This window comes from Dipodomys merriami, unplaced genomic scaffold (assembly GCF_024711535.1).
Source record: "Dipodomys merriami isolate MVZ:Mamm:240054 unplaced genomic scaffold, mDipMer1.0.p SCAF_16, whole genome shotgun sequence".
Taxonomy (NCBI): domain Eukaryota; kingdom Metazoa; phylum Chordata; class Mammalia; order Rodentia; family Heteromyidae; genus Dipodomys; species Dipodomys merriami.
In genome coordinates this window covers 12,049,403-12,065,561 of record NW_027202937.1, presented here as the reverse complement: position 1 = coordinate 12,065,561, position 16,159 = coordinate 12,049,403, and the positions used below count along the sequence as shown (strand labels likewise).

At 47.0% G+C, this 16,159-nt stretch overlaps 1 protein-coding gene across 2 annotated transcripts; it reads left to right on the top strand.

Annotated features, from left to right (window-relative positions):
• Positions 1 to 500: 500 nt before the first annotated feature.
• Positions 501 to 15,886, top strand: Abcf1 (ATP binding cassette subfamily F member 1). 2 transcript variants are annotated; one of them, XM_070024241.1, is made up of 25 exons: positions 501 to 632; positions 6,103 to 6,149; positions 6,517 to 6,603; positions 6,758 to 6,884; positions 7,019 to 7,056; positions 7,144 to 7,257; positions 7,425 to 7,499; positions 7,807 to 7,935; positions 8,605 to 8,709; positions 8,941 to 9,063; positions 9,439 to 9,539; positions 9,615 to 9,700; positions 10,043 to 10,182; positions 10,268 to 10,416; positions 10,723 to 10,806; positions 10,931 to 11,055; positions 11,200 to 11,312; positions 11,402 to 11,573; positions 11,717 to 11,791; positions 11,887 to 11,957; positions 14,186 to 14,218; positions 14,297 to 14,465; positions 14,649 to 14,713; positions 14,961 to 15,033; positions 15,117 to 15,886. In XM_070024241.1, the coding sequence occupies exons 1-25, from the start codon at positions 560 to 562 to the stop codon at positions 15,281 to 15,283; spliced, it is 2,541 nt and encodes an 846-aa protein (XP_069880342.1). In that variant the 5' UTR covers positions 501 to 559; the 3' UTR covers positions 15,284 to 15,886. The 2 variants fall into 2 exon arrangements, with proteins under 2 accessions (XP_069880342.1, XP_069880341.1); XM_070024240.1 differs by having other exon boundaries at positions 6,755 to 6,884.
• The last annotated feature ends 273 nt before the right edge of the window (positions 15,887 to 16,159 follow it).

Genomic DNA, 16,159 nt, shown 5'->3' with positions numbered 1-16,159 from the left:
AATTGCTCCCATGTCTCTAATGAGGCCAACAGGTGTCACCACTTATCAGTTTACATCTTGCAGTTCATTGCCTGTCATTTTATTTTGTAAGTTTATTTGTAAGCCAAACTGCCCACATACACACACCTCAAATAAAGGTTTTAGGCATGGCGGAAGAAGCAGAGCATCTGCTTAACAAGGGTGTATTCAAATCCTAGTATCGCCAGAAAGAAAAATTATGCCTCACTTTACTTCGTACTATCCAAAACTTATTTTCATTCCCTGAGTCCCACGGTAGCGTCTTGGAGTCACCGGGTCACGCTTCTCAGACAATAATAAAAGCTACACCAACGCCAAAGGAAAAGTCAGGCCACGCCCCTTCGCTTCAGGCCCCGCCCTCCGGTGGGAACCCACGCCCCCTCCATGACTTGCGAAACGCGCGCACGTGGGAGCCTAGGAGCAAAGACAGTGGCAGAAGCGCCTGCGCCTGCTTGGTGAGCCCGCCCCTTTCAGGACTGCACGCCGCCGGAAGCGGAAGTAGCGCCGGGGCGCCGCCAAAGTATCCCTAACTGCCAGCGCGATGCCGAAAGGGCCCAAGCAGCAGCCGCCGGAACCGGAGTGGATTGGGGACGGAGAGAGCACGAATCCCACGGGTGAGGATGATGGGCTGAGGGGAAACGGGAGAGGAGGAAGAAAGAACAGTGAGAAGCCCTTGAGAGAAGGGCGTGGGGCGCCTGACCGGCCAGGCCCTTACGGGGGTCACTGCGCATGTGTGCCATGGGTGAAGAGTTTGCCCCGGCCGGAGACAGGTTTAGAGTCAGGAGAGGAAGTGTCCGGGTGTTGCACCCGAGCCTCACTGGTGTGGAAGGAGCGCCTACGAAAGCATATGGTAGCGAGGAGAGCTGGGATGACCGGAGAGTCCTCTTTTCTGTCATTTCGTACGGCGTTCCGGCCACAGTGTCTCACAAGAAGGTTAGCATAAGTGATATCACTTGTGTCTCAAGAGAAGCTAGCTCTGTATGACATCCCATTCACTCATCTGCAAGTGTAAATGCTGAGGGTTTGAATGAGGGTGTATTTTTATTTTTTTTTGTGGTTCTGGGCGTTGAACTCATGCAAGTCAGACCCCCCCCTACCGCGCCTCCAGTCCAAGTTTATTTGAATGTTTATTGAGCACCCTTTTTAAAATAGATATTGTATTATACTGGGCTTTTGAGAGTGGGAAGAAAAAAAAAAGTATGAAGATACCTTCGCAGGCTTGAAGTCATTTGTCATTTCAAGAGGGGGACAAAATAGACACAAAAAACTACCAGTGACATGACTAATTTTACAAGCATTTATTGGATGTCTCCTGTAAGTACTGTGCAAGAGAAACTGGCAGCCTATATTTTCTTTGGCTTTTTTGTTGCGGGAAGCTTAAAAGATGTCCTACAGAGGAGGATCTTAGAAGTACAGAAGAGACTTGAAGAATGTGTGGGCCTGTGCTAGTCCTTGGTGAGAAATGGATTAGTCTCAGGGTTGTCAGAGTAAGCTGAACTTTTAATTCATCCAAATTTATTTCACCATTAATCTTGTGCATCTTTCCAGTCCCATTACTGGTAGTCACCCAATAAATACTAGAATCAGATTTTGAAAAGAATTCAGGGTGGACACAGAAAGCATGCCTAGGATTTAATCAGACTCAATCAGAGAGAAGTCAGTGCCGTGAATGTAGGTATGATAGTGTTCTTTTAGACTGAAATCCTAAATTATAGAGATTGTCTTTTTTTGTTGTTGGTTGTGGGGCTTGAACCCTGGGCCTGGGCACTATGCCTTCTGCTCTTCAGCTCAAGGCTAGCACTCCTATCATTTGAGCCACAGTGCCATTTCTGGTTTTCTGAGTGATTTATTGGAGATAAGAGTCTCACGGACTTTCCTGCCCGGACTGGCTTTGTACTGTCATCCTTAGCTTTCAACCTCCTGAGTAGCTAGGATTATAGGCATGAGCCAACAGCATTTGGCTTTTTTTTTTTGGAGTTGGGGCTTGAACTCTGGGCTTCAGCACTGCCCCTCAGCTCTCCAGCTCAAGGCTAGTGCTCTACTCTACCACTTGAGCCACAGCGCCACTTCCAGTTAAGAGTCTTACCGACTTTCCTTCCGAGGCTGGGTTTGAACTGTGATCCTCAGATTTCAGCCTCCTGAGTAGCTAGGATTACAGATGTGAGCCACCAACGCCAGGCTAGAGATTGTCTCTTATTATCTTACGCTTTGGCATGATCAGTGCTCAGAAAAACTTTTCTAAGTCAATAGTTACTGTGGAATATGTGGATTTCTGGTCTAAGAGTACTTAATATTTTTTTTTTTTAAGCCGGGCGCTGGTGGCTCACGCCTGTAATCCTAGCTACTCAGGAGGCTGAGATCTGAGGATCGCGGTTCAAAGCCAGCCCGGGCAGGAGAGACTGTGAGACTCCTATCTCCAATAAACCACCAGAAAACCGGAAGTGGCGCTGTAGCTCAAGTGGTAGAGCGCTCGCCTTGAGCTGAAGAGCTGAGGGACAGCGCCCAGGCCCAGAGTTCAAACCCCACGACCGACAAAAAAAAAAAAAAAAAAAAATATTTTTTTTTTTAATTTTTTTTTGGTCCGGTTGTGGGGCCTGAACTCTGGGCCTGGGCACTGTCCCTCAGCTCTTCAGCTCAAGGCTAGAGCTCTACCACTTGAGCCACAGCGCCACTTCCGGCTTTTTTTTTCTGCTTATGTGGTGCTAAGGAATCGAACCCAGGGCCTTATGCATGCAAGGCAAGCGCTCTACCACTAAGCCACCTTCCCAGCCCAATATATTATTTTGTTTTTTGTTTTAGTTTTGTTTTGTTTTTGTCGTGGGACTTGAACTCTGCACCTGAGCGCTGTTCTCAGCTCTTCAGCTCAAGGCGAGTGCTCTACCACTTGTGCTACAATACCACTCCAGTTTTCTGGTGGTTTATTGGAGATAAGAGTCTCATGGACTTTTCCTGCCCGGGCTGGCTTTGACCAGCGATCCTCAGATCTCAGCCTCCTGAGTAGCTAGGATTATAGGCATGAGCCACTGGTGTCCGGCTTCTTTTATGTTTTTATTTTTTTTATTTTTATTTTTTTTTGGGGTCCAGTCGTGGGGCCTGAACTCTGGGCCTTGGCGCTGTCCCTCAGCTCTTCAGCTCAAGGCTAGCGCTCTACCACTTGAGCCATAGCGCCACTTCTGGCTTTTTTCTTTTTGCTTATATGGTGCTGAGGAATCGAACCCAGGGTCTCAGGCTTGCAAGGCAAGCGCTCTACCACTGAGCCACCTTCCCAGCCCTCTTTTATGTTTTTAAAGTTAAATGCTTATAGGGATCTTTTATATAGACGTGATGGTTTATATAATACTGGAAAGACTGGATATGAAGAGATAATGAGGTTGCTTCTTCCCACTTTGATGAGTGGAAGGGGAGGGATGGTTTTTGTTGGTTGGTTGGTTGGTCATTGGGCTTGAACTCAGATCCTAGGTGCTGTCCCTGAGATTTTTTGCTTAAGGCTAGTGCTTTATTGGGCTGGGAAGGTGGCTCAGTGGTAGAGCACTTGCCTTGCATACATGAAGCCCTGGGTTCGATTCCTCAACACCACATAAGCAAAAAAGAAAAAAGGCGGAAGTGGCGCTGTGGCTCAAGTGGTAGAGCGCTAGCCTTGAGCTGAAGAGCTGAGGGACAGCACCCAGGCCCAGAGTTCAGAACCCACAACTGGGCCCCCCCCAAAAAAAAAAAGGCTAGTGATCTACCACTTTGAGCCACAGTACCACTTATGGTTTTCTTGTGGTTGATTGGAGATAAGAGTCTCACTGGGACTTTTTTGCCCAGCCTGTCTTTGAACTGAGATCCTTAGATCTCAGCTTCTTGAGTAGCCAGGATTACAGGCATGCACCACTGGCATAAGATGTGGAGAGGGGGCTGGGAAGGTGGCTCAGTGGTAAAGCTCTTGCCTTGTGTGCATGAGGCCCTGGGTTCGATTCCCCAGCACCACATAAGGAAAAAGAAAAAAAGCCGGAAGTGGTGCTGTGGCTCAACTGGTAAAGCTCTAGCCTTGAGCTGAAGTGCTGAGGGACAGCGCCCAGGCCCAGAGTTCAGGCCCCATGACCGGACCCAAAAAAAAAAAAAAAAAAGATGTGGAGAGGGATGTTAGACCTGATCCTCTACTTTCAGAGAAATGGACAGAAGGCAGAGTTAGAATTAGTGGAGTCAGCAAACTTATTTCTCCCTCTGATCCCCAGAACACAGATGAAGTTGTCAAGGTTCTTAGGGTGACAGACTGACACACAGATAAAAACAATATATTTTGCTGTAATGTGCTGGTAAGGTAGACCCAGATATCCATGTACTTACAAGCCAACTATGCAGCTTGTAAGTTTCACATACAACATATCTGTAACTGGACTCATGGAAGACAGGGTGACCTTCTCTGCCATTAGTTCCTGAAATAATGAGCGGAATCACTAGCCAACTTAATTTTATTAGCTAAAAAGGAGTGGTCTGTAAGTACCCTCCTTTTTTTTTTTTTGCCAGTCCTAGGCTTGAACTCAGGGCCTGGGCACTGTCCCTGAGCTTCTTTTTGCTCAAGACTTGCACTCTATCACTTGAGCCACAGTGCCACTTCCTCCTTTTTCTGTTTATGTGGTACTGAGGAGTGGAACCCAGGGCTTCATGTATGCTAGGCAAGCACTCTACCACTGAGCCCCAGTCCCAGTCCTGTGAGTACCCTCTTTTATTTTCCACTTCTTTTCCATCACAAAAATTCTGCTTTTCTCACTTTCCTCACCACCAACCTAGAGTACTATCATGGTCTCCCAACAGATTTTGCATTATTGTTTCCTTGCCCTTGTTCTATAATGAAGCCAAAAAGTGCAAAAAGTGGTCATACCAATAAAGTCCCCATTCCTTAACCTGAATTGTGTGTGTGTGTGTGTGTGTGTGTGTGTGTGTGTGTGTGTCTGTGTGTGTGTCTGTGTGTGTGTCTGTGTGTGTGTGTGTGTGTGTCTGTCTGTCTGTCTGTTTCTGTGTCTCTGTGTCTCTATGTCTCTATGTATGCATGTGCCTGCATGCTCCAGTACTAGGCTTGAACTCAGGGCCTGGGGTTCTGTTCCTTAGCTTTTTTTTTTTAATCTTTTTTTTTTTTTTGGTCCGGTTGTGGGGCCTGAACTCTGGGCCTGAGTGCTGTCCCTCAGCTCTTCAGCTCAAGGCTAGCACTCTACCACTTGAGCCACAGCGCCACTTCCGGCTTTTTTTTTTCTTTTTGCTTATATGGTGCTGAGGAATCGAACCCAGGGCCTTAGGCATGCAAGGCAAGCGCTCTACCACTGAGCCAACTTCCCAGCCCCCTTAGCTTTTTTTTAAACTCAAGACTGGTACTCTGCCACGTGAGACACAGCTCCACTTCTGGCATTTTGGTGATTAATTACTGAAGGTAAGAGTCTCATGGACTTTACTACTTCAGTGGGCCTTGAGTTATCCTCAGATCTCAGCCTCCAGTGTATTAAGATTACAGGCGTGAGCCACTGGTATCTGCTTCCTTACCTGATTATATGGTCCTAACTGCAGCCTTCCCTTGTTCCCTTCTACCCTCCAACATTTGAATTTTAGTCTTTCTCTTTCCTGGTACATACGGCTTCTCATTGCTGGACCTGTGTCAGCACTGGATCCTCACCCTGTGCCTAACAACTCCTCATACTTCAGGTGTTAGCTAAATACCATCTCCACAGGGAGGACAGCATGAGATAAGTTCAGCCCCTTTCCACCAAGTTGCCTTTACCTTCCCTTTTGGAAAGTTCAGCACTTGTGACTACTCTTTAAAGTTGTTTTCAAGCCTGCAAGATAAAGAGAAAAGTAGAGTAATCTTATTTGCTGCTGCACTTGTCTCTGATAGCTGGTAGCCGTTTAGTAACTAGATATTTATGGGATGAATGAATGAGGATTGAAATGATTACTTCTGCAGAATTTGTAGAATAGGATAAAGTATGGGCTGTGACAAGTGAGCCAACAAAATAGTACTGTTGTGCCAAAGCCACTGTTAATTCTGCAGGGAAGCTTAGCTTGCCTTGGAATTTGTGAATAAGCACTCATGATGTCTGCTTCACCTTCCAGAAAAGGTGGTAAAGAAAGGGAAGAAGGATAAGAAGACCAAAAAGACGGTGAGAAAATGAGGGAAGAGGAGAAATGACTATGGGTGTTGCCATACAAAATAAATGCCATGTGAAGGTGGTGGGAAGTGCAGGGAAGGGAAAATGGTCTTGCCATGAGGGGATAGCCAGGCATGGTAGATGTGGCTGTTGTCCCAGTACTTGGAAAATGAAAGCAGGAGGATTGCTTGAGTCTAGAAGTTTGAGGCTAACCTAAGCAACAGACCAAGATATTGTTCCAAAAATTTAAAACTAAAATACCAACTGATACTAAAAAGAGGGAGAGAGAGGAAACAAGGGGAGAATTGGTTGGAGAACCTGTGTGTACAGAGAGATTGACCTTAGACCCATGCTTGTCCATATCTTAACCCCTTAATAGTTCTTTGAGGAGCTGGCAGTAGAAGATAAACAGGCTGGGGAAGAAGAGAAAGTGCTCAAGGAGAAGGAACAGCACCAGCAGCAACAGGTATAAGTGATAGAGGCCCCAGTCCTGGGAACACCTTGAGTCATTCAGCCTTTCTTCAGCTAACATTGGTTTGCTCAGTTTATGGGGAATCCTCTGAGGCAAAAGTAGAGCAGGAGTCTGGCTTCATCCTCCCACTTTCTTTTGCTTTCAGCAGCAAAAGAAAAAGCGAGACCCCCGAAAAGGCCGGCGGAAGAAAGATGCAGATGATGATGGAGAGGAAAAGGAACTCATGGAGCGTCTCAAGAAGCTCTCCGTGCCAGGCAGTGATGAGGAGGAGGATGGTAAGTGACCTGAGAAATGAGTACCTGGGATCCTGAATGAGGAGGAATGATACCTCCTACTGTGGTCTTTGAATTGGAGAAGCCAGATACTGACATTTTCTTGCCTATCTCATCTTTGCCTTTTGTCATTTCAGTACCTGCAACGATACCCCGAGGAGGAAAGAAAACCAAGGTGAATTGTGTATTGGTAAGCAGAGACCCCAAGGGTATAAACATGGCCACAACCATCTCTGTTGACTTTTGTGGTTCTTTCCTCTAGGGTGGTAATGTTTTTGCAGCCCTGATTCAGGATGAGAGTGAAGAGGAGGAGGAAGAGGAAGAAGAAAAACATTTTTCTAAACCTGCCAAACTAGAGAAGAATCGGATCAACAAGGTGAGAGTGGTTGCTCCCACTCTCTATAGTGCCTTTGGCGAGGGTGTGGCACTTTTAAACTAGCTCTTCTGTCAGGTTCTCCCCCGCTGCACTCATAAGTTAATCAGAATATTTTTCTAAAAATGCTTTTAAGCAATTGAGTGAAAATTAATGTGTGTCTCCTGCAGGCTGTATCTGAAGACCAACAGCCTGGCCTTAAGGGCAAAAAGGGAAAGGAAGAGAAGTCCAAAGGGAAGGCAAAGGTGAGAGAGTGACTGGCAGGACAAAGAACTAGATTTTTTTTTAAAATTTTTTTGGGGGGTCTGGTCGTGGGGCCTGAACTCTGGGCCTGGGCCCTGTCCCTCAGCTCTTTACCTCAAGGCTAGCGCTCTACCACTTGAGCTACAGCGCCACTTCCAGATTTTTTCTTTTTGCTTATGTGGTGCTGAGGAATCGAACCCAGGGCCTCAGGCATGCAAGGCATGCCTCTACCACTGAGCCACCTTCCCAGCCCAAGAACTAGATCTTGAGAATTAGAACATTTCATCAGATCTTTCTCTTGTCTGTTAGCCTCAGAATAAATTTGCTGCTTTGGACAATGAAGAGGATGATGAAGAGGAAGAAGAAGTAACTAAAGAAAAGGAGCCTCCTAAACAAGGGAAGGAGAAGGAGAAGGAAAAGGTCAAGAAGACAGAACAGGTGTGTGTGTGTGTGAGAGAGAGACAGAGAGGGATTTAGGCTGTGCAGCTTTTAGGGGAAATTGAGATTCTAGGGATGGTTGCTATTCAAAGCAGGAGTCTAAGTATTTTTCATAAAGAGCCATATTGTGTTTTCAGCTTTGAAATTTTTTGTTTGTTTTTGTCGGGTGTGGGGCTTGAACTCTAGGCCTGGGCGCTGTCCCTCAGCTCTTCAGCACAAGACTAGCACTCTACCAGTTGAGCTATAACACCACTTCCAGTTTTCTGGTAGTTAATTGGAGATAAGATTTTTTTGACTTTCCTGCCTGGGCTGGCTTTGAACCGTGATCCTCAGATCCCAGCCTCATGAGTAGTTAGGTTTACAGGCTTGAGCCATCTGGCTTGTTTTTGTTGTTGGTTTTTTGTTTTTGTTTTTTTGGTAGGTGTGGGGGCTTGAACTCTGGGCCTGTTGCACTGTTCCTGAACTTGATTGCTCAAGGCTTGTGCTCTGCCACTTGAGCCACAGGCTACTTAGCTTTTCCTGGTTAATTGGAGATAAGAGTCTCACAGACTTCTGCTCAGGCTAGTTTCAAACTAGGATCCTCAGCTCTCAGCCTCCTGAATAGCTAGGATTATAGGCATGAGTCATTGGTGCCTGGCTTATTTGTTTTATTTAAAAATCATTTTATAGGGCTTAGGGGGAGAAGGAGAAGAGAACGAGGAGGGAGATTCTACTAAGGCAGATGATCCCTATGCAAATCTCAGCAAAAAGGAGAAGAAAAAGCTTAAAAAACAGGTAAGTTATTGGTTCTTTGTAGTCAATGTAAGAGAATTTGATTTTTTTTTTTATGCTCCAGCTAAAAGGGCATGTAAAATTGGGGTGTTTTACTGGAAGTAAAACTTTTGGAATAAGGAACAAAGCATGTTCTCTGAATCTTGTCTCAGCATGTGAATACAGTCTTGTTATACGGTGATAGGAGACTGGCATGATGCAGATGGCCTCATACAGTTTTTCTTTCCTTCTCAGATGGATTATGAACGCCAGGTGGCTTCATTAAAAGCAGCTAATGCTGCCGAAAATGACTTCTCTGTATCCCAGGCAGAGGTGTCCTCCCGCCAGGCCATGTTAGAAAATGCATCTGACATTAAGGTGAGGTTGGATGGGGCCCTTGCTTAAACTGTTCACCTAGGGAGGAGCCTGTTGGATTTTCCCTGAGTGATTGTGGCAACCTAGGAAGCAGGATGTGAAGGAGCTAGTTTACCAGAAAAGCAGGGCAGGGGCATTTGAACAAGGATCTAGAAAACCCAGTGGAAAGATTGGCTACTATTGGAGGGATATAGGTGAGACAATCTAGCTTGAGGATGGTGAGACTCCCATGAGAGGCGGTGGACACAGAGGTGTCCATGTGAGGGGTGCGGGATTCTGCTAGAGCTATGGGTCAGAAGCTCCCAAAAGTCACAGCTCCTGTCTCAAAGGTCTCCTGTGCTTATCTCTTCTCCCTTTCCTCTCCCCTGCTGGTCACAGTTGGAGAAGTTCAGCATCTCAGCCCATGGCAAGGAGTTATTTGTCAATGCTGACCTGTACATTGTAGCTGGCCGCCGTTATGGGCTCGTGGGACCGAACGGGTGAGGAGATGGGTCTGGAGGGCAGAGAGGGGATTTATCTATGGTGGGCAAGTCCTCATAACTCTTGTTCTTCAGCAAAGGCAAGACCACACTCCTCAAGCACATTGCCAATCGTGCCCTGAGCATCCCTCCCAACATTGACGTGTTGCTGTGCGAGCAGGGTGAGGCCAGTAGGGTGGAGGGCCTGGGGCTGAGCAGCTGAGGTAGAAGAACAAGCCCAAACCAGAAGTTGTGGTTGTGGAGTTGGGAGGATAGTGGGAAGGCTGGGAACTGAGAGGGAGACTAAAGAAAGGAGGGGAAGGTAAATAACAGACTTGACAGTTTAATTTTTTTGAGTAGTAGTGGGGCTTTTACTTAAGGCTTTATACTTTCTAGGCAGGTGCTTGAAAATGTCTTATTGAAAAATTCTGGGCAGGGTCAAGCAGAGCAGAGATGGAACTAAGGGAAGAGGAAATAGGTACCTTGGCTCCTGAGTGCTCTGACTGTTCTTCTCCATTCTGCAGAGGTGGTAGCAGATGAAACACCAGCAGTACAGGCTGTTCTGCGTGCTGACACTAAGCGATTGAAGCTGTTGGAGGAAGAGCGCCGGCTTCAGGGACAGCTGGAGCAGGGGGATGACACGGCTGCTGAAAAGCTAGAGAAGGTAGAGGAGATGGCGCAGGGGACACGAGCTAAGACTCAGGGGTCCCCGGGCCCTCAGACATGTGTCCTCTTCTCCCTCCTCCCAGGTATATGAAGAGTTGCGGGCCACCGGGGCAGCAGCTGCAGAAGCCAAAGCACGGAGGATCCTGGCTGGTCTGGGCTTCGACCCTGAGATGCAGAACCGCCCCACACAGAAGTTCTCAGGGGGCTGGCGCATGCGTGTCTCTCTAGCCAGGTGGGCAGTACACCTTACCACCCTCTTCTATCCTTAAACTGCCAGGACTTTCCCTTCTTCCCACTCTTCTAAGGCCAGTAGGGAAGTTCGAAGCCACCTTCTCCCTGCCATGCTGTGTACATTGTGAGAGATTAGGATCTTTTTTCTCCCTTGCTGATAGTATGTCCTCTACCTGTGACCTCCTCTGAGGAGAGATTGAGAAGCTTGTTTATGATGCTAGACTCTGCCTCTCAGAGGCTTCGGGAGCTATTGAGCAAAGGTCTTCCTTCCTTCACCCTACCAATGTGCCATTGTTCTTCCCTCCAGGGCATTGTTCATGGAGCCCACGCTGCTGATGTTGGATGAACCTACTAATCACCTAGATCTCAATGCTGTCATCTGGCTCAATAAGTGCGTTACCCTTGATTATGGCCTTTACATCGGTTCCCATAATGGGCTTCTTTCCCTCCCTTCCTGCCCCATCATCTGCTTCTCCGCAAACCATTGTAACACTTGCACACTCTTTAAATCACAGCTACCTTCAGGGCTGGCGGAAGACATTACTGATTGTCTCCCATGACCAGGGCTTCCTGGATGACGTCTGCACAGATATCATCCATCTTGATGCCCAGCGGCTCCATTACTACAGGGGCAATTATAGTAAGTGGGATATTTTAGGGTGGAGGAAAGAGATGAATCCTGGCAGCAGGGCTATGGTGATAAACTAAATCTCTGCAGACTTCCAGACAGTTGTGCCTTCCCACATCCTCGCCTGTTCTTAATTATTCCTCTTTTGCACTGCAGTGACCTTTAAGAAGATGTACCAACAGAAGCAGAAAGAACTGCTGAAGCAGTATGAAAAGCAGGAGAAAAAGCTGAAGGAGCTGAAGGCTGGTGGCAAGTCCACCAAGCAGGCGGTAAGCCCTGCTCTTTTAACAGCGGGAAACAGGACACACTGCAGTGACTACTGGGCAGTCTTCAGATTCCTCCCTTTTTTCTTTCCCAGGAAAAGCAAACAAAGGAAGCCTTGACTCGAAAGCAGCAGAAATGCCGGCGGAAAAACCAGGATGAGGAATCCCAGGAAGCCCCTGAGCTCCTGAAGCGCCCCAAGGAATACACAGTGCGCTTCACCTTCCCAGACCCACCACCGCTCAGCCCTCCGGTGCTGGGCCTGCATGGTGAGTGACAGAGCACTGCCAGCGGGAAGGCAGGGCATGGGCACTCCATGAGACTGCTCCCCTTCCTTTCCTCCAAGACCAGGACTTTCGCGGGGCCTGTGGATGACTGAGAATTTAAGTTTGCTTCTTTTCCTGTCTCGCAGGCGTGACATTTGGCTATGAGGGGCAGAAACCACTCTTTAAGAACCTGGATTTTGGCATCGACATGGACTCAAGGAGTAAGTTGGTATTGAGTGGCTTGGTATATGGAACAAGAACCACAGGGAGAATTTTGGGCACCTCCTTTTTTGACTACCTTTCTTTCTTCTTGCAGTCTGCATTGTGGGCCCTAATGGTGTGGGGAAGAGCACACTGCTTCTGCTGCTGACTGGCAAGCTCACACCGGTGAGTCGGAGGCAAGAATCGAGAGTGTGAGCAGTATGTGGGGCCTGCCATTCACCAGTGGCTGGAGTTAGGGAACATCTCTGCAGGCAGACTTAATACAGACCTCATCTTAGATGATTGATAAGAGAGGCTGTGGAGAAAGAGTTCAGCTTAATTTTCAGAGGAGAGGTCAGAGGGCAGGGTAGGGGTTGGGAGCCACCCTTTCCTGTATGTTTTGCTTATACAGAAAATACAAGGGTTGGACACTGGTGGCTCACACCTGTAATCCTAGCTACTCTGGAGGCTGAGATGTGAGGATCATGATTCAAAGCCAACCTATTCAGGGAAGTCAGACTCCAGTTAACCACCAAAAAACCAGAAGTGGAGCTGTGGCTCAAAAGGTAGAACACTAGCTTTTTGGGGGGGGGGGGGGGCGCGGAAAGCCATGAGCTGGTGGCTCACACCTGTAAATCTTCACTACTCAGGAAGCTGAGATCTCTGGATCACAGTTCAAAGCCAGTTGAGACAGGAAAGTCTGTGAGACTTTTTTTTTTTTTTGCCCGGTGGTGGGGCCTGAACTCTGGGCCTGGGCACTGTCCCTCAGCTCTTCAGCTCAAGGCTAGCGCTCTACCATTTGAACCATAGTGCCACTTCTGGCTTTTTTTTTCCCCTTTTTGCTTATGTGGTGCTGAGGAATCGAACCCAGAGCCTCATGCATGCAAGGCAAGCGTTCTATCACTGAGCCACCGTCCACTGAGCCACCTCCCAGCCCTGTGAGACTCTTATCTCCAATAAACAATTCACAAAAAGCCAGAAGTGGTGCTGTGGCTCCAGTGGTAGAGCACTAGCCTTGAGCACAAAGAGGCTCAGGAACAGCACCTAGGCTCTTGAGTTCAAGCTCCAGAATAGGCGCGCGCACAGGTGCACAGACACACACACACACACACACACACACACACACACACACACACACACACACACACACACACACACACACACACACACACACACACACACACACACACACACACACACACACACACACACACACACACACACACACACACACACACACACACACACGAAAAGAAAAAAGAAAAGAAAAGAAAAAGAAAATACATCACCATTGTAGAATGGCTAGAAATTGTCTAAGTCAGAAGAAAATTACAAAGGTGGTATGAATGTTTTGGGTTTGGTGGATAGCTTTTTCCTTCTATCTTTTGCAGATGTGTATTGTGTTTCTTATAAATGAGATGTCACATGAATTCTTTTTTTTTTTTTTTTTTGTCGGTTATAAGGCTTGAACTCGGTTTTGGCGCTGTCCCTGCATTCTTCAGTTCCAGGCAGGCGAGCGCTCTACCACTTGAGCCACAGTGCCACTTCCAGTTTTCTGGTGGTTTATTGGAGATAAGAGTCTCACAGACTTTCCTGTGTGGGCTGGCTTTGAACCATGATCCTCAGCTCTCAGCCTCCTGAATAGCTAAGATTACAAGCCTGAGCCACCAATGGCTGGCTTACACATGAATTCTTTTATAACCCGCCTTCCCCGGATAATGCCCATCAAATATTTTTTTATGGTTTATATGCATACCATATGTTTTATATGGTCTACCATAATGTATTTGATGGCAGTAGTCATTTGGAATTGCTTTTAGGACTTTGTAGTAGATAAGAAAAGTTGTAGCCATTTTCCCTTACTCCAGCAGAGGTCTGTGTCCTCATACCTGCAGAGTAGGTCTTTATAAGGTGTTATTTATTTATTTATTTATTTATTCTTGCCAGTTTGGGGGCTTGAACTTTGGCCTAGGCACTGTCCCTAAGCTTCTTTTGCTCAAGGCTAGCACTCTACCACTTGAGCCACAGTGCTGTTTCGCTTTTCTGTGTATATGGTACTAAGGAATTGAACCCAGGGCTTCATGTGTGTGAGGCAAGCACTCTACCACTAAGCCACATTCCCAGCCCTATATGGTTTTATTAGGTCCCTGAACCTCATCTGAGGTAGAGAATAACACTGCTGTTTATGAGTCTCATTGTATGTGGAAGTTCCTTCTTTGTACTTTTTGTCTCCTCTTTATTTTTGTTCTTAAGCTTAAAATTTCCTGGGTATGCCCTTGTGCTATTAGGAAGAATGTCCATAGTCCCTTTCCTGTACTTGGTCCCAGTAGAAATCTGGTATTTGTTTCCCTTCAGAAAAGTTGGGATAGAGTGATGCGGCCCCTTTTCTCTTACCAATTGTTTTTTGCTTGCAGACCCATGGAGAAATGAGAAAGAACCACCGGCTGGTAAGTTGGCTTTGGAAATTAAGTAATGAAAATCTGGCAAAAGAAACATGACTTTGATCACTTCCATCTCTTGGGCAGAAAATTGGCTTCTTCAATCAGCAGTATGCAGAGCAGCTGCACATGGAGGAGACACCCACCGAGTACCTGCAGCGGAGCTTCAACCTGCCCTATCAGGATGCCCGCAAGTGCCTGGGCCGCTTTGGCCTTGAGAGCCATGCCCATACCATCCAGATCTGCAAACTTTCTGGTATCACTGCAGGGGACTAGGAAGGGTGCCCTCCTCATTTTTTGTACAGATTGTTATTAGAGGCTGAAAGGAGGAGGACCTAGGAACTGGGGGGCTTCAGCAAAGATAAGCACATCTCCACGGTTTACCTTCAGTAGTGTAAGGTGATAGAAAACCTATAGATTCCCTTTTCTTCTGCTTCAGGTGGGCAGAAAGCCCGGGTAGTGTTTGCAGAGCTGGCCTGTCGGGAGCCTGATGTCCTCATCTTGGTGAGTGAGCTGGACAGTTGGGGGAGGTGAAGAGGGGAGTGAAGTATATGGGTCACAGCAATGGAAATCAGGCATTATAATGTTCATCTGTGGGTTTGTTGTTTTTTAGCAATAAAAGTTGCTCTTTATATATAGCAGTAAAATAAGCAGGCATCCTTTTAACAGCTTGTTCCCTAGGAGAAACATTATACATTATTCACAGATAAGCAGGGAGAATTTTTAAAATTTACTTTTTTTTCCCTCATAGGATGAACCAACCAATAACTTGGACATAGAGTCTATCGATGCTCTGGGCGAGGCCATCAATGAGTACAAGGGTGGTAAGTGAGCTCTAAGCATGTCCTCCTCCCCCCAAGAGAGCAGGCATCCTTTTGTTTCTAAGTCTCTTCTTTCTCCTCCTAAGCTGTTATTGTTGTCAGCCATGACGCCCGACTCATAACAGAAACCAACTGCCAGCTGTGGGTGGTGGAAGAGCAGAGTGTTAGCCAAATTGATGGTGACTTTGAGGACTACAAGCGGGAGGTGTTGGAGGCTCTGGGTGAAGTCATGGTCAACCGACCACGGGAGTGAGCTTTTCCTCCTGGATGTATCCTGAGAGACAAGTTCGCATGCCCAAGTTATCTGTTGTCACCCTTTCTCCACCTGGAAGCCTGCCTCTGGTCCACAGCTGACTGACTCTTGCAGCCAGCTCAGGCACATGAAAATGGAGTATAGCATTGACGTGACCAGGACACCACTTAGATTGCTTCCTGCCCTCTGAAAGACCTGGATGTTTGGCTTTTCTGCAGATAGCTCCACTGTCTCATCCTTGACATCTCTCTGTACAAGCAGAGGTCACATCAGCTTTGTCATTTTTGGGTTTGCTCCAGCCAAGCTTGAGTGGCCTCTAGTTTCAAGACTTCTCAGAAGCCTGCCTCTAAAGTTTGAGGCCTAACTACTCCCTGGGTCTTTGAGTGGTGCTGCTCTTTTCTGGTGGGTTTAGTGCTGATTTACTGACTCAAAAGACTACTGCACCTCAGAGTTGGAGGTGCATATCTGAGGCCCGTGTTCTTCTCTAGCCCAGATCAGATGCCTGTGGTCTCTCGTTGGGGACTTGTGGGCAGGAAAGGAAAGCTGCTGAACTTGAATCTCCTTTTACAAGAGGAAGAAATAAAAAAGCAATTTTTAACTGTCCTGTTACTGTTTGAAGATTCATGGAAGTTGAAACTTTTCTGTATTGATTTGCTGACTTTAGTGTTCTCAGATTTTAGTCATCTTCGCCTCCAGTACAGGTAGCTCTAGCTCACCATGTCATTGCACTTTAACCAGTGCTTCCTCTTCCAGGAGCCTTTCTCTCTCCCCCAACCCTAGGGCAAGACACGCCTGAGTCTCTAACTGCCCAGGCAAACCTCACAAGTGAGTAAGGTGCCCTATAGCTAGGGACCAGGTTGTGGATGCTCTTTTAAA

Coding starts and splice junctions, on each gene's coding strand:
- Abcf1 (XM_070024240.1), top strand. CDS start 560: ATGCCGAAAGGGCCCAAGCAGCAGCCGCCGGAACCGGAGTGGATTGGG. Junction 7,936..8,604: donor AGGTCAAGAAGACAGAACAG/GTGTGTGTGTGT, acceptor ATCATTTTATAG/GGCTTAGGGGGAGAAGGAGA. Junction 8,710..8,940: donor AGAAAAAGCTTAAAAAACAG/GTAAGTTATTGG, acceptor TTTCCTTCTCAG/ATGGATTATGAACGCCAGGT.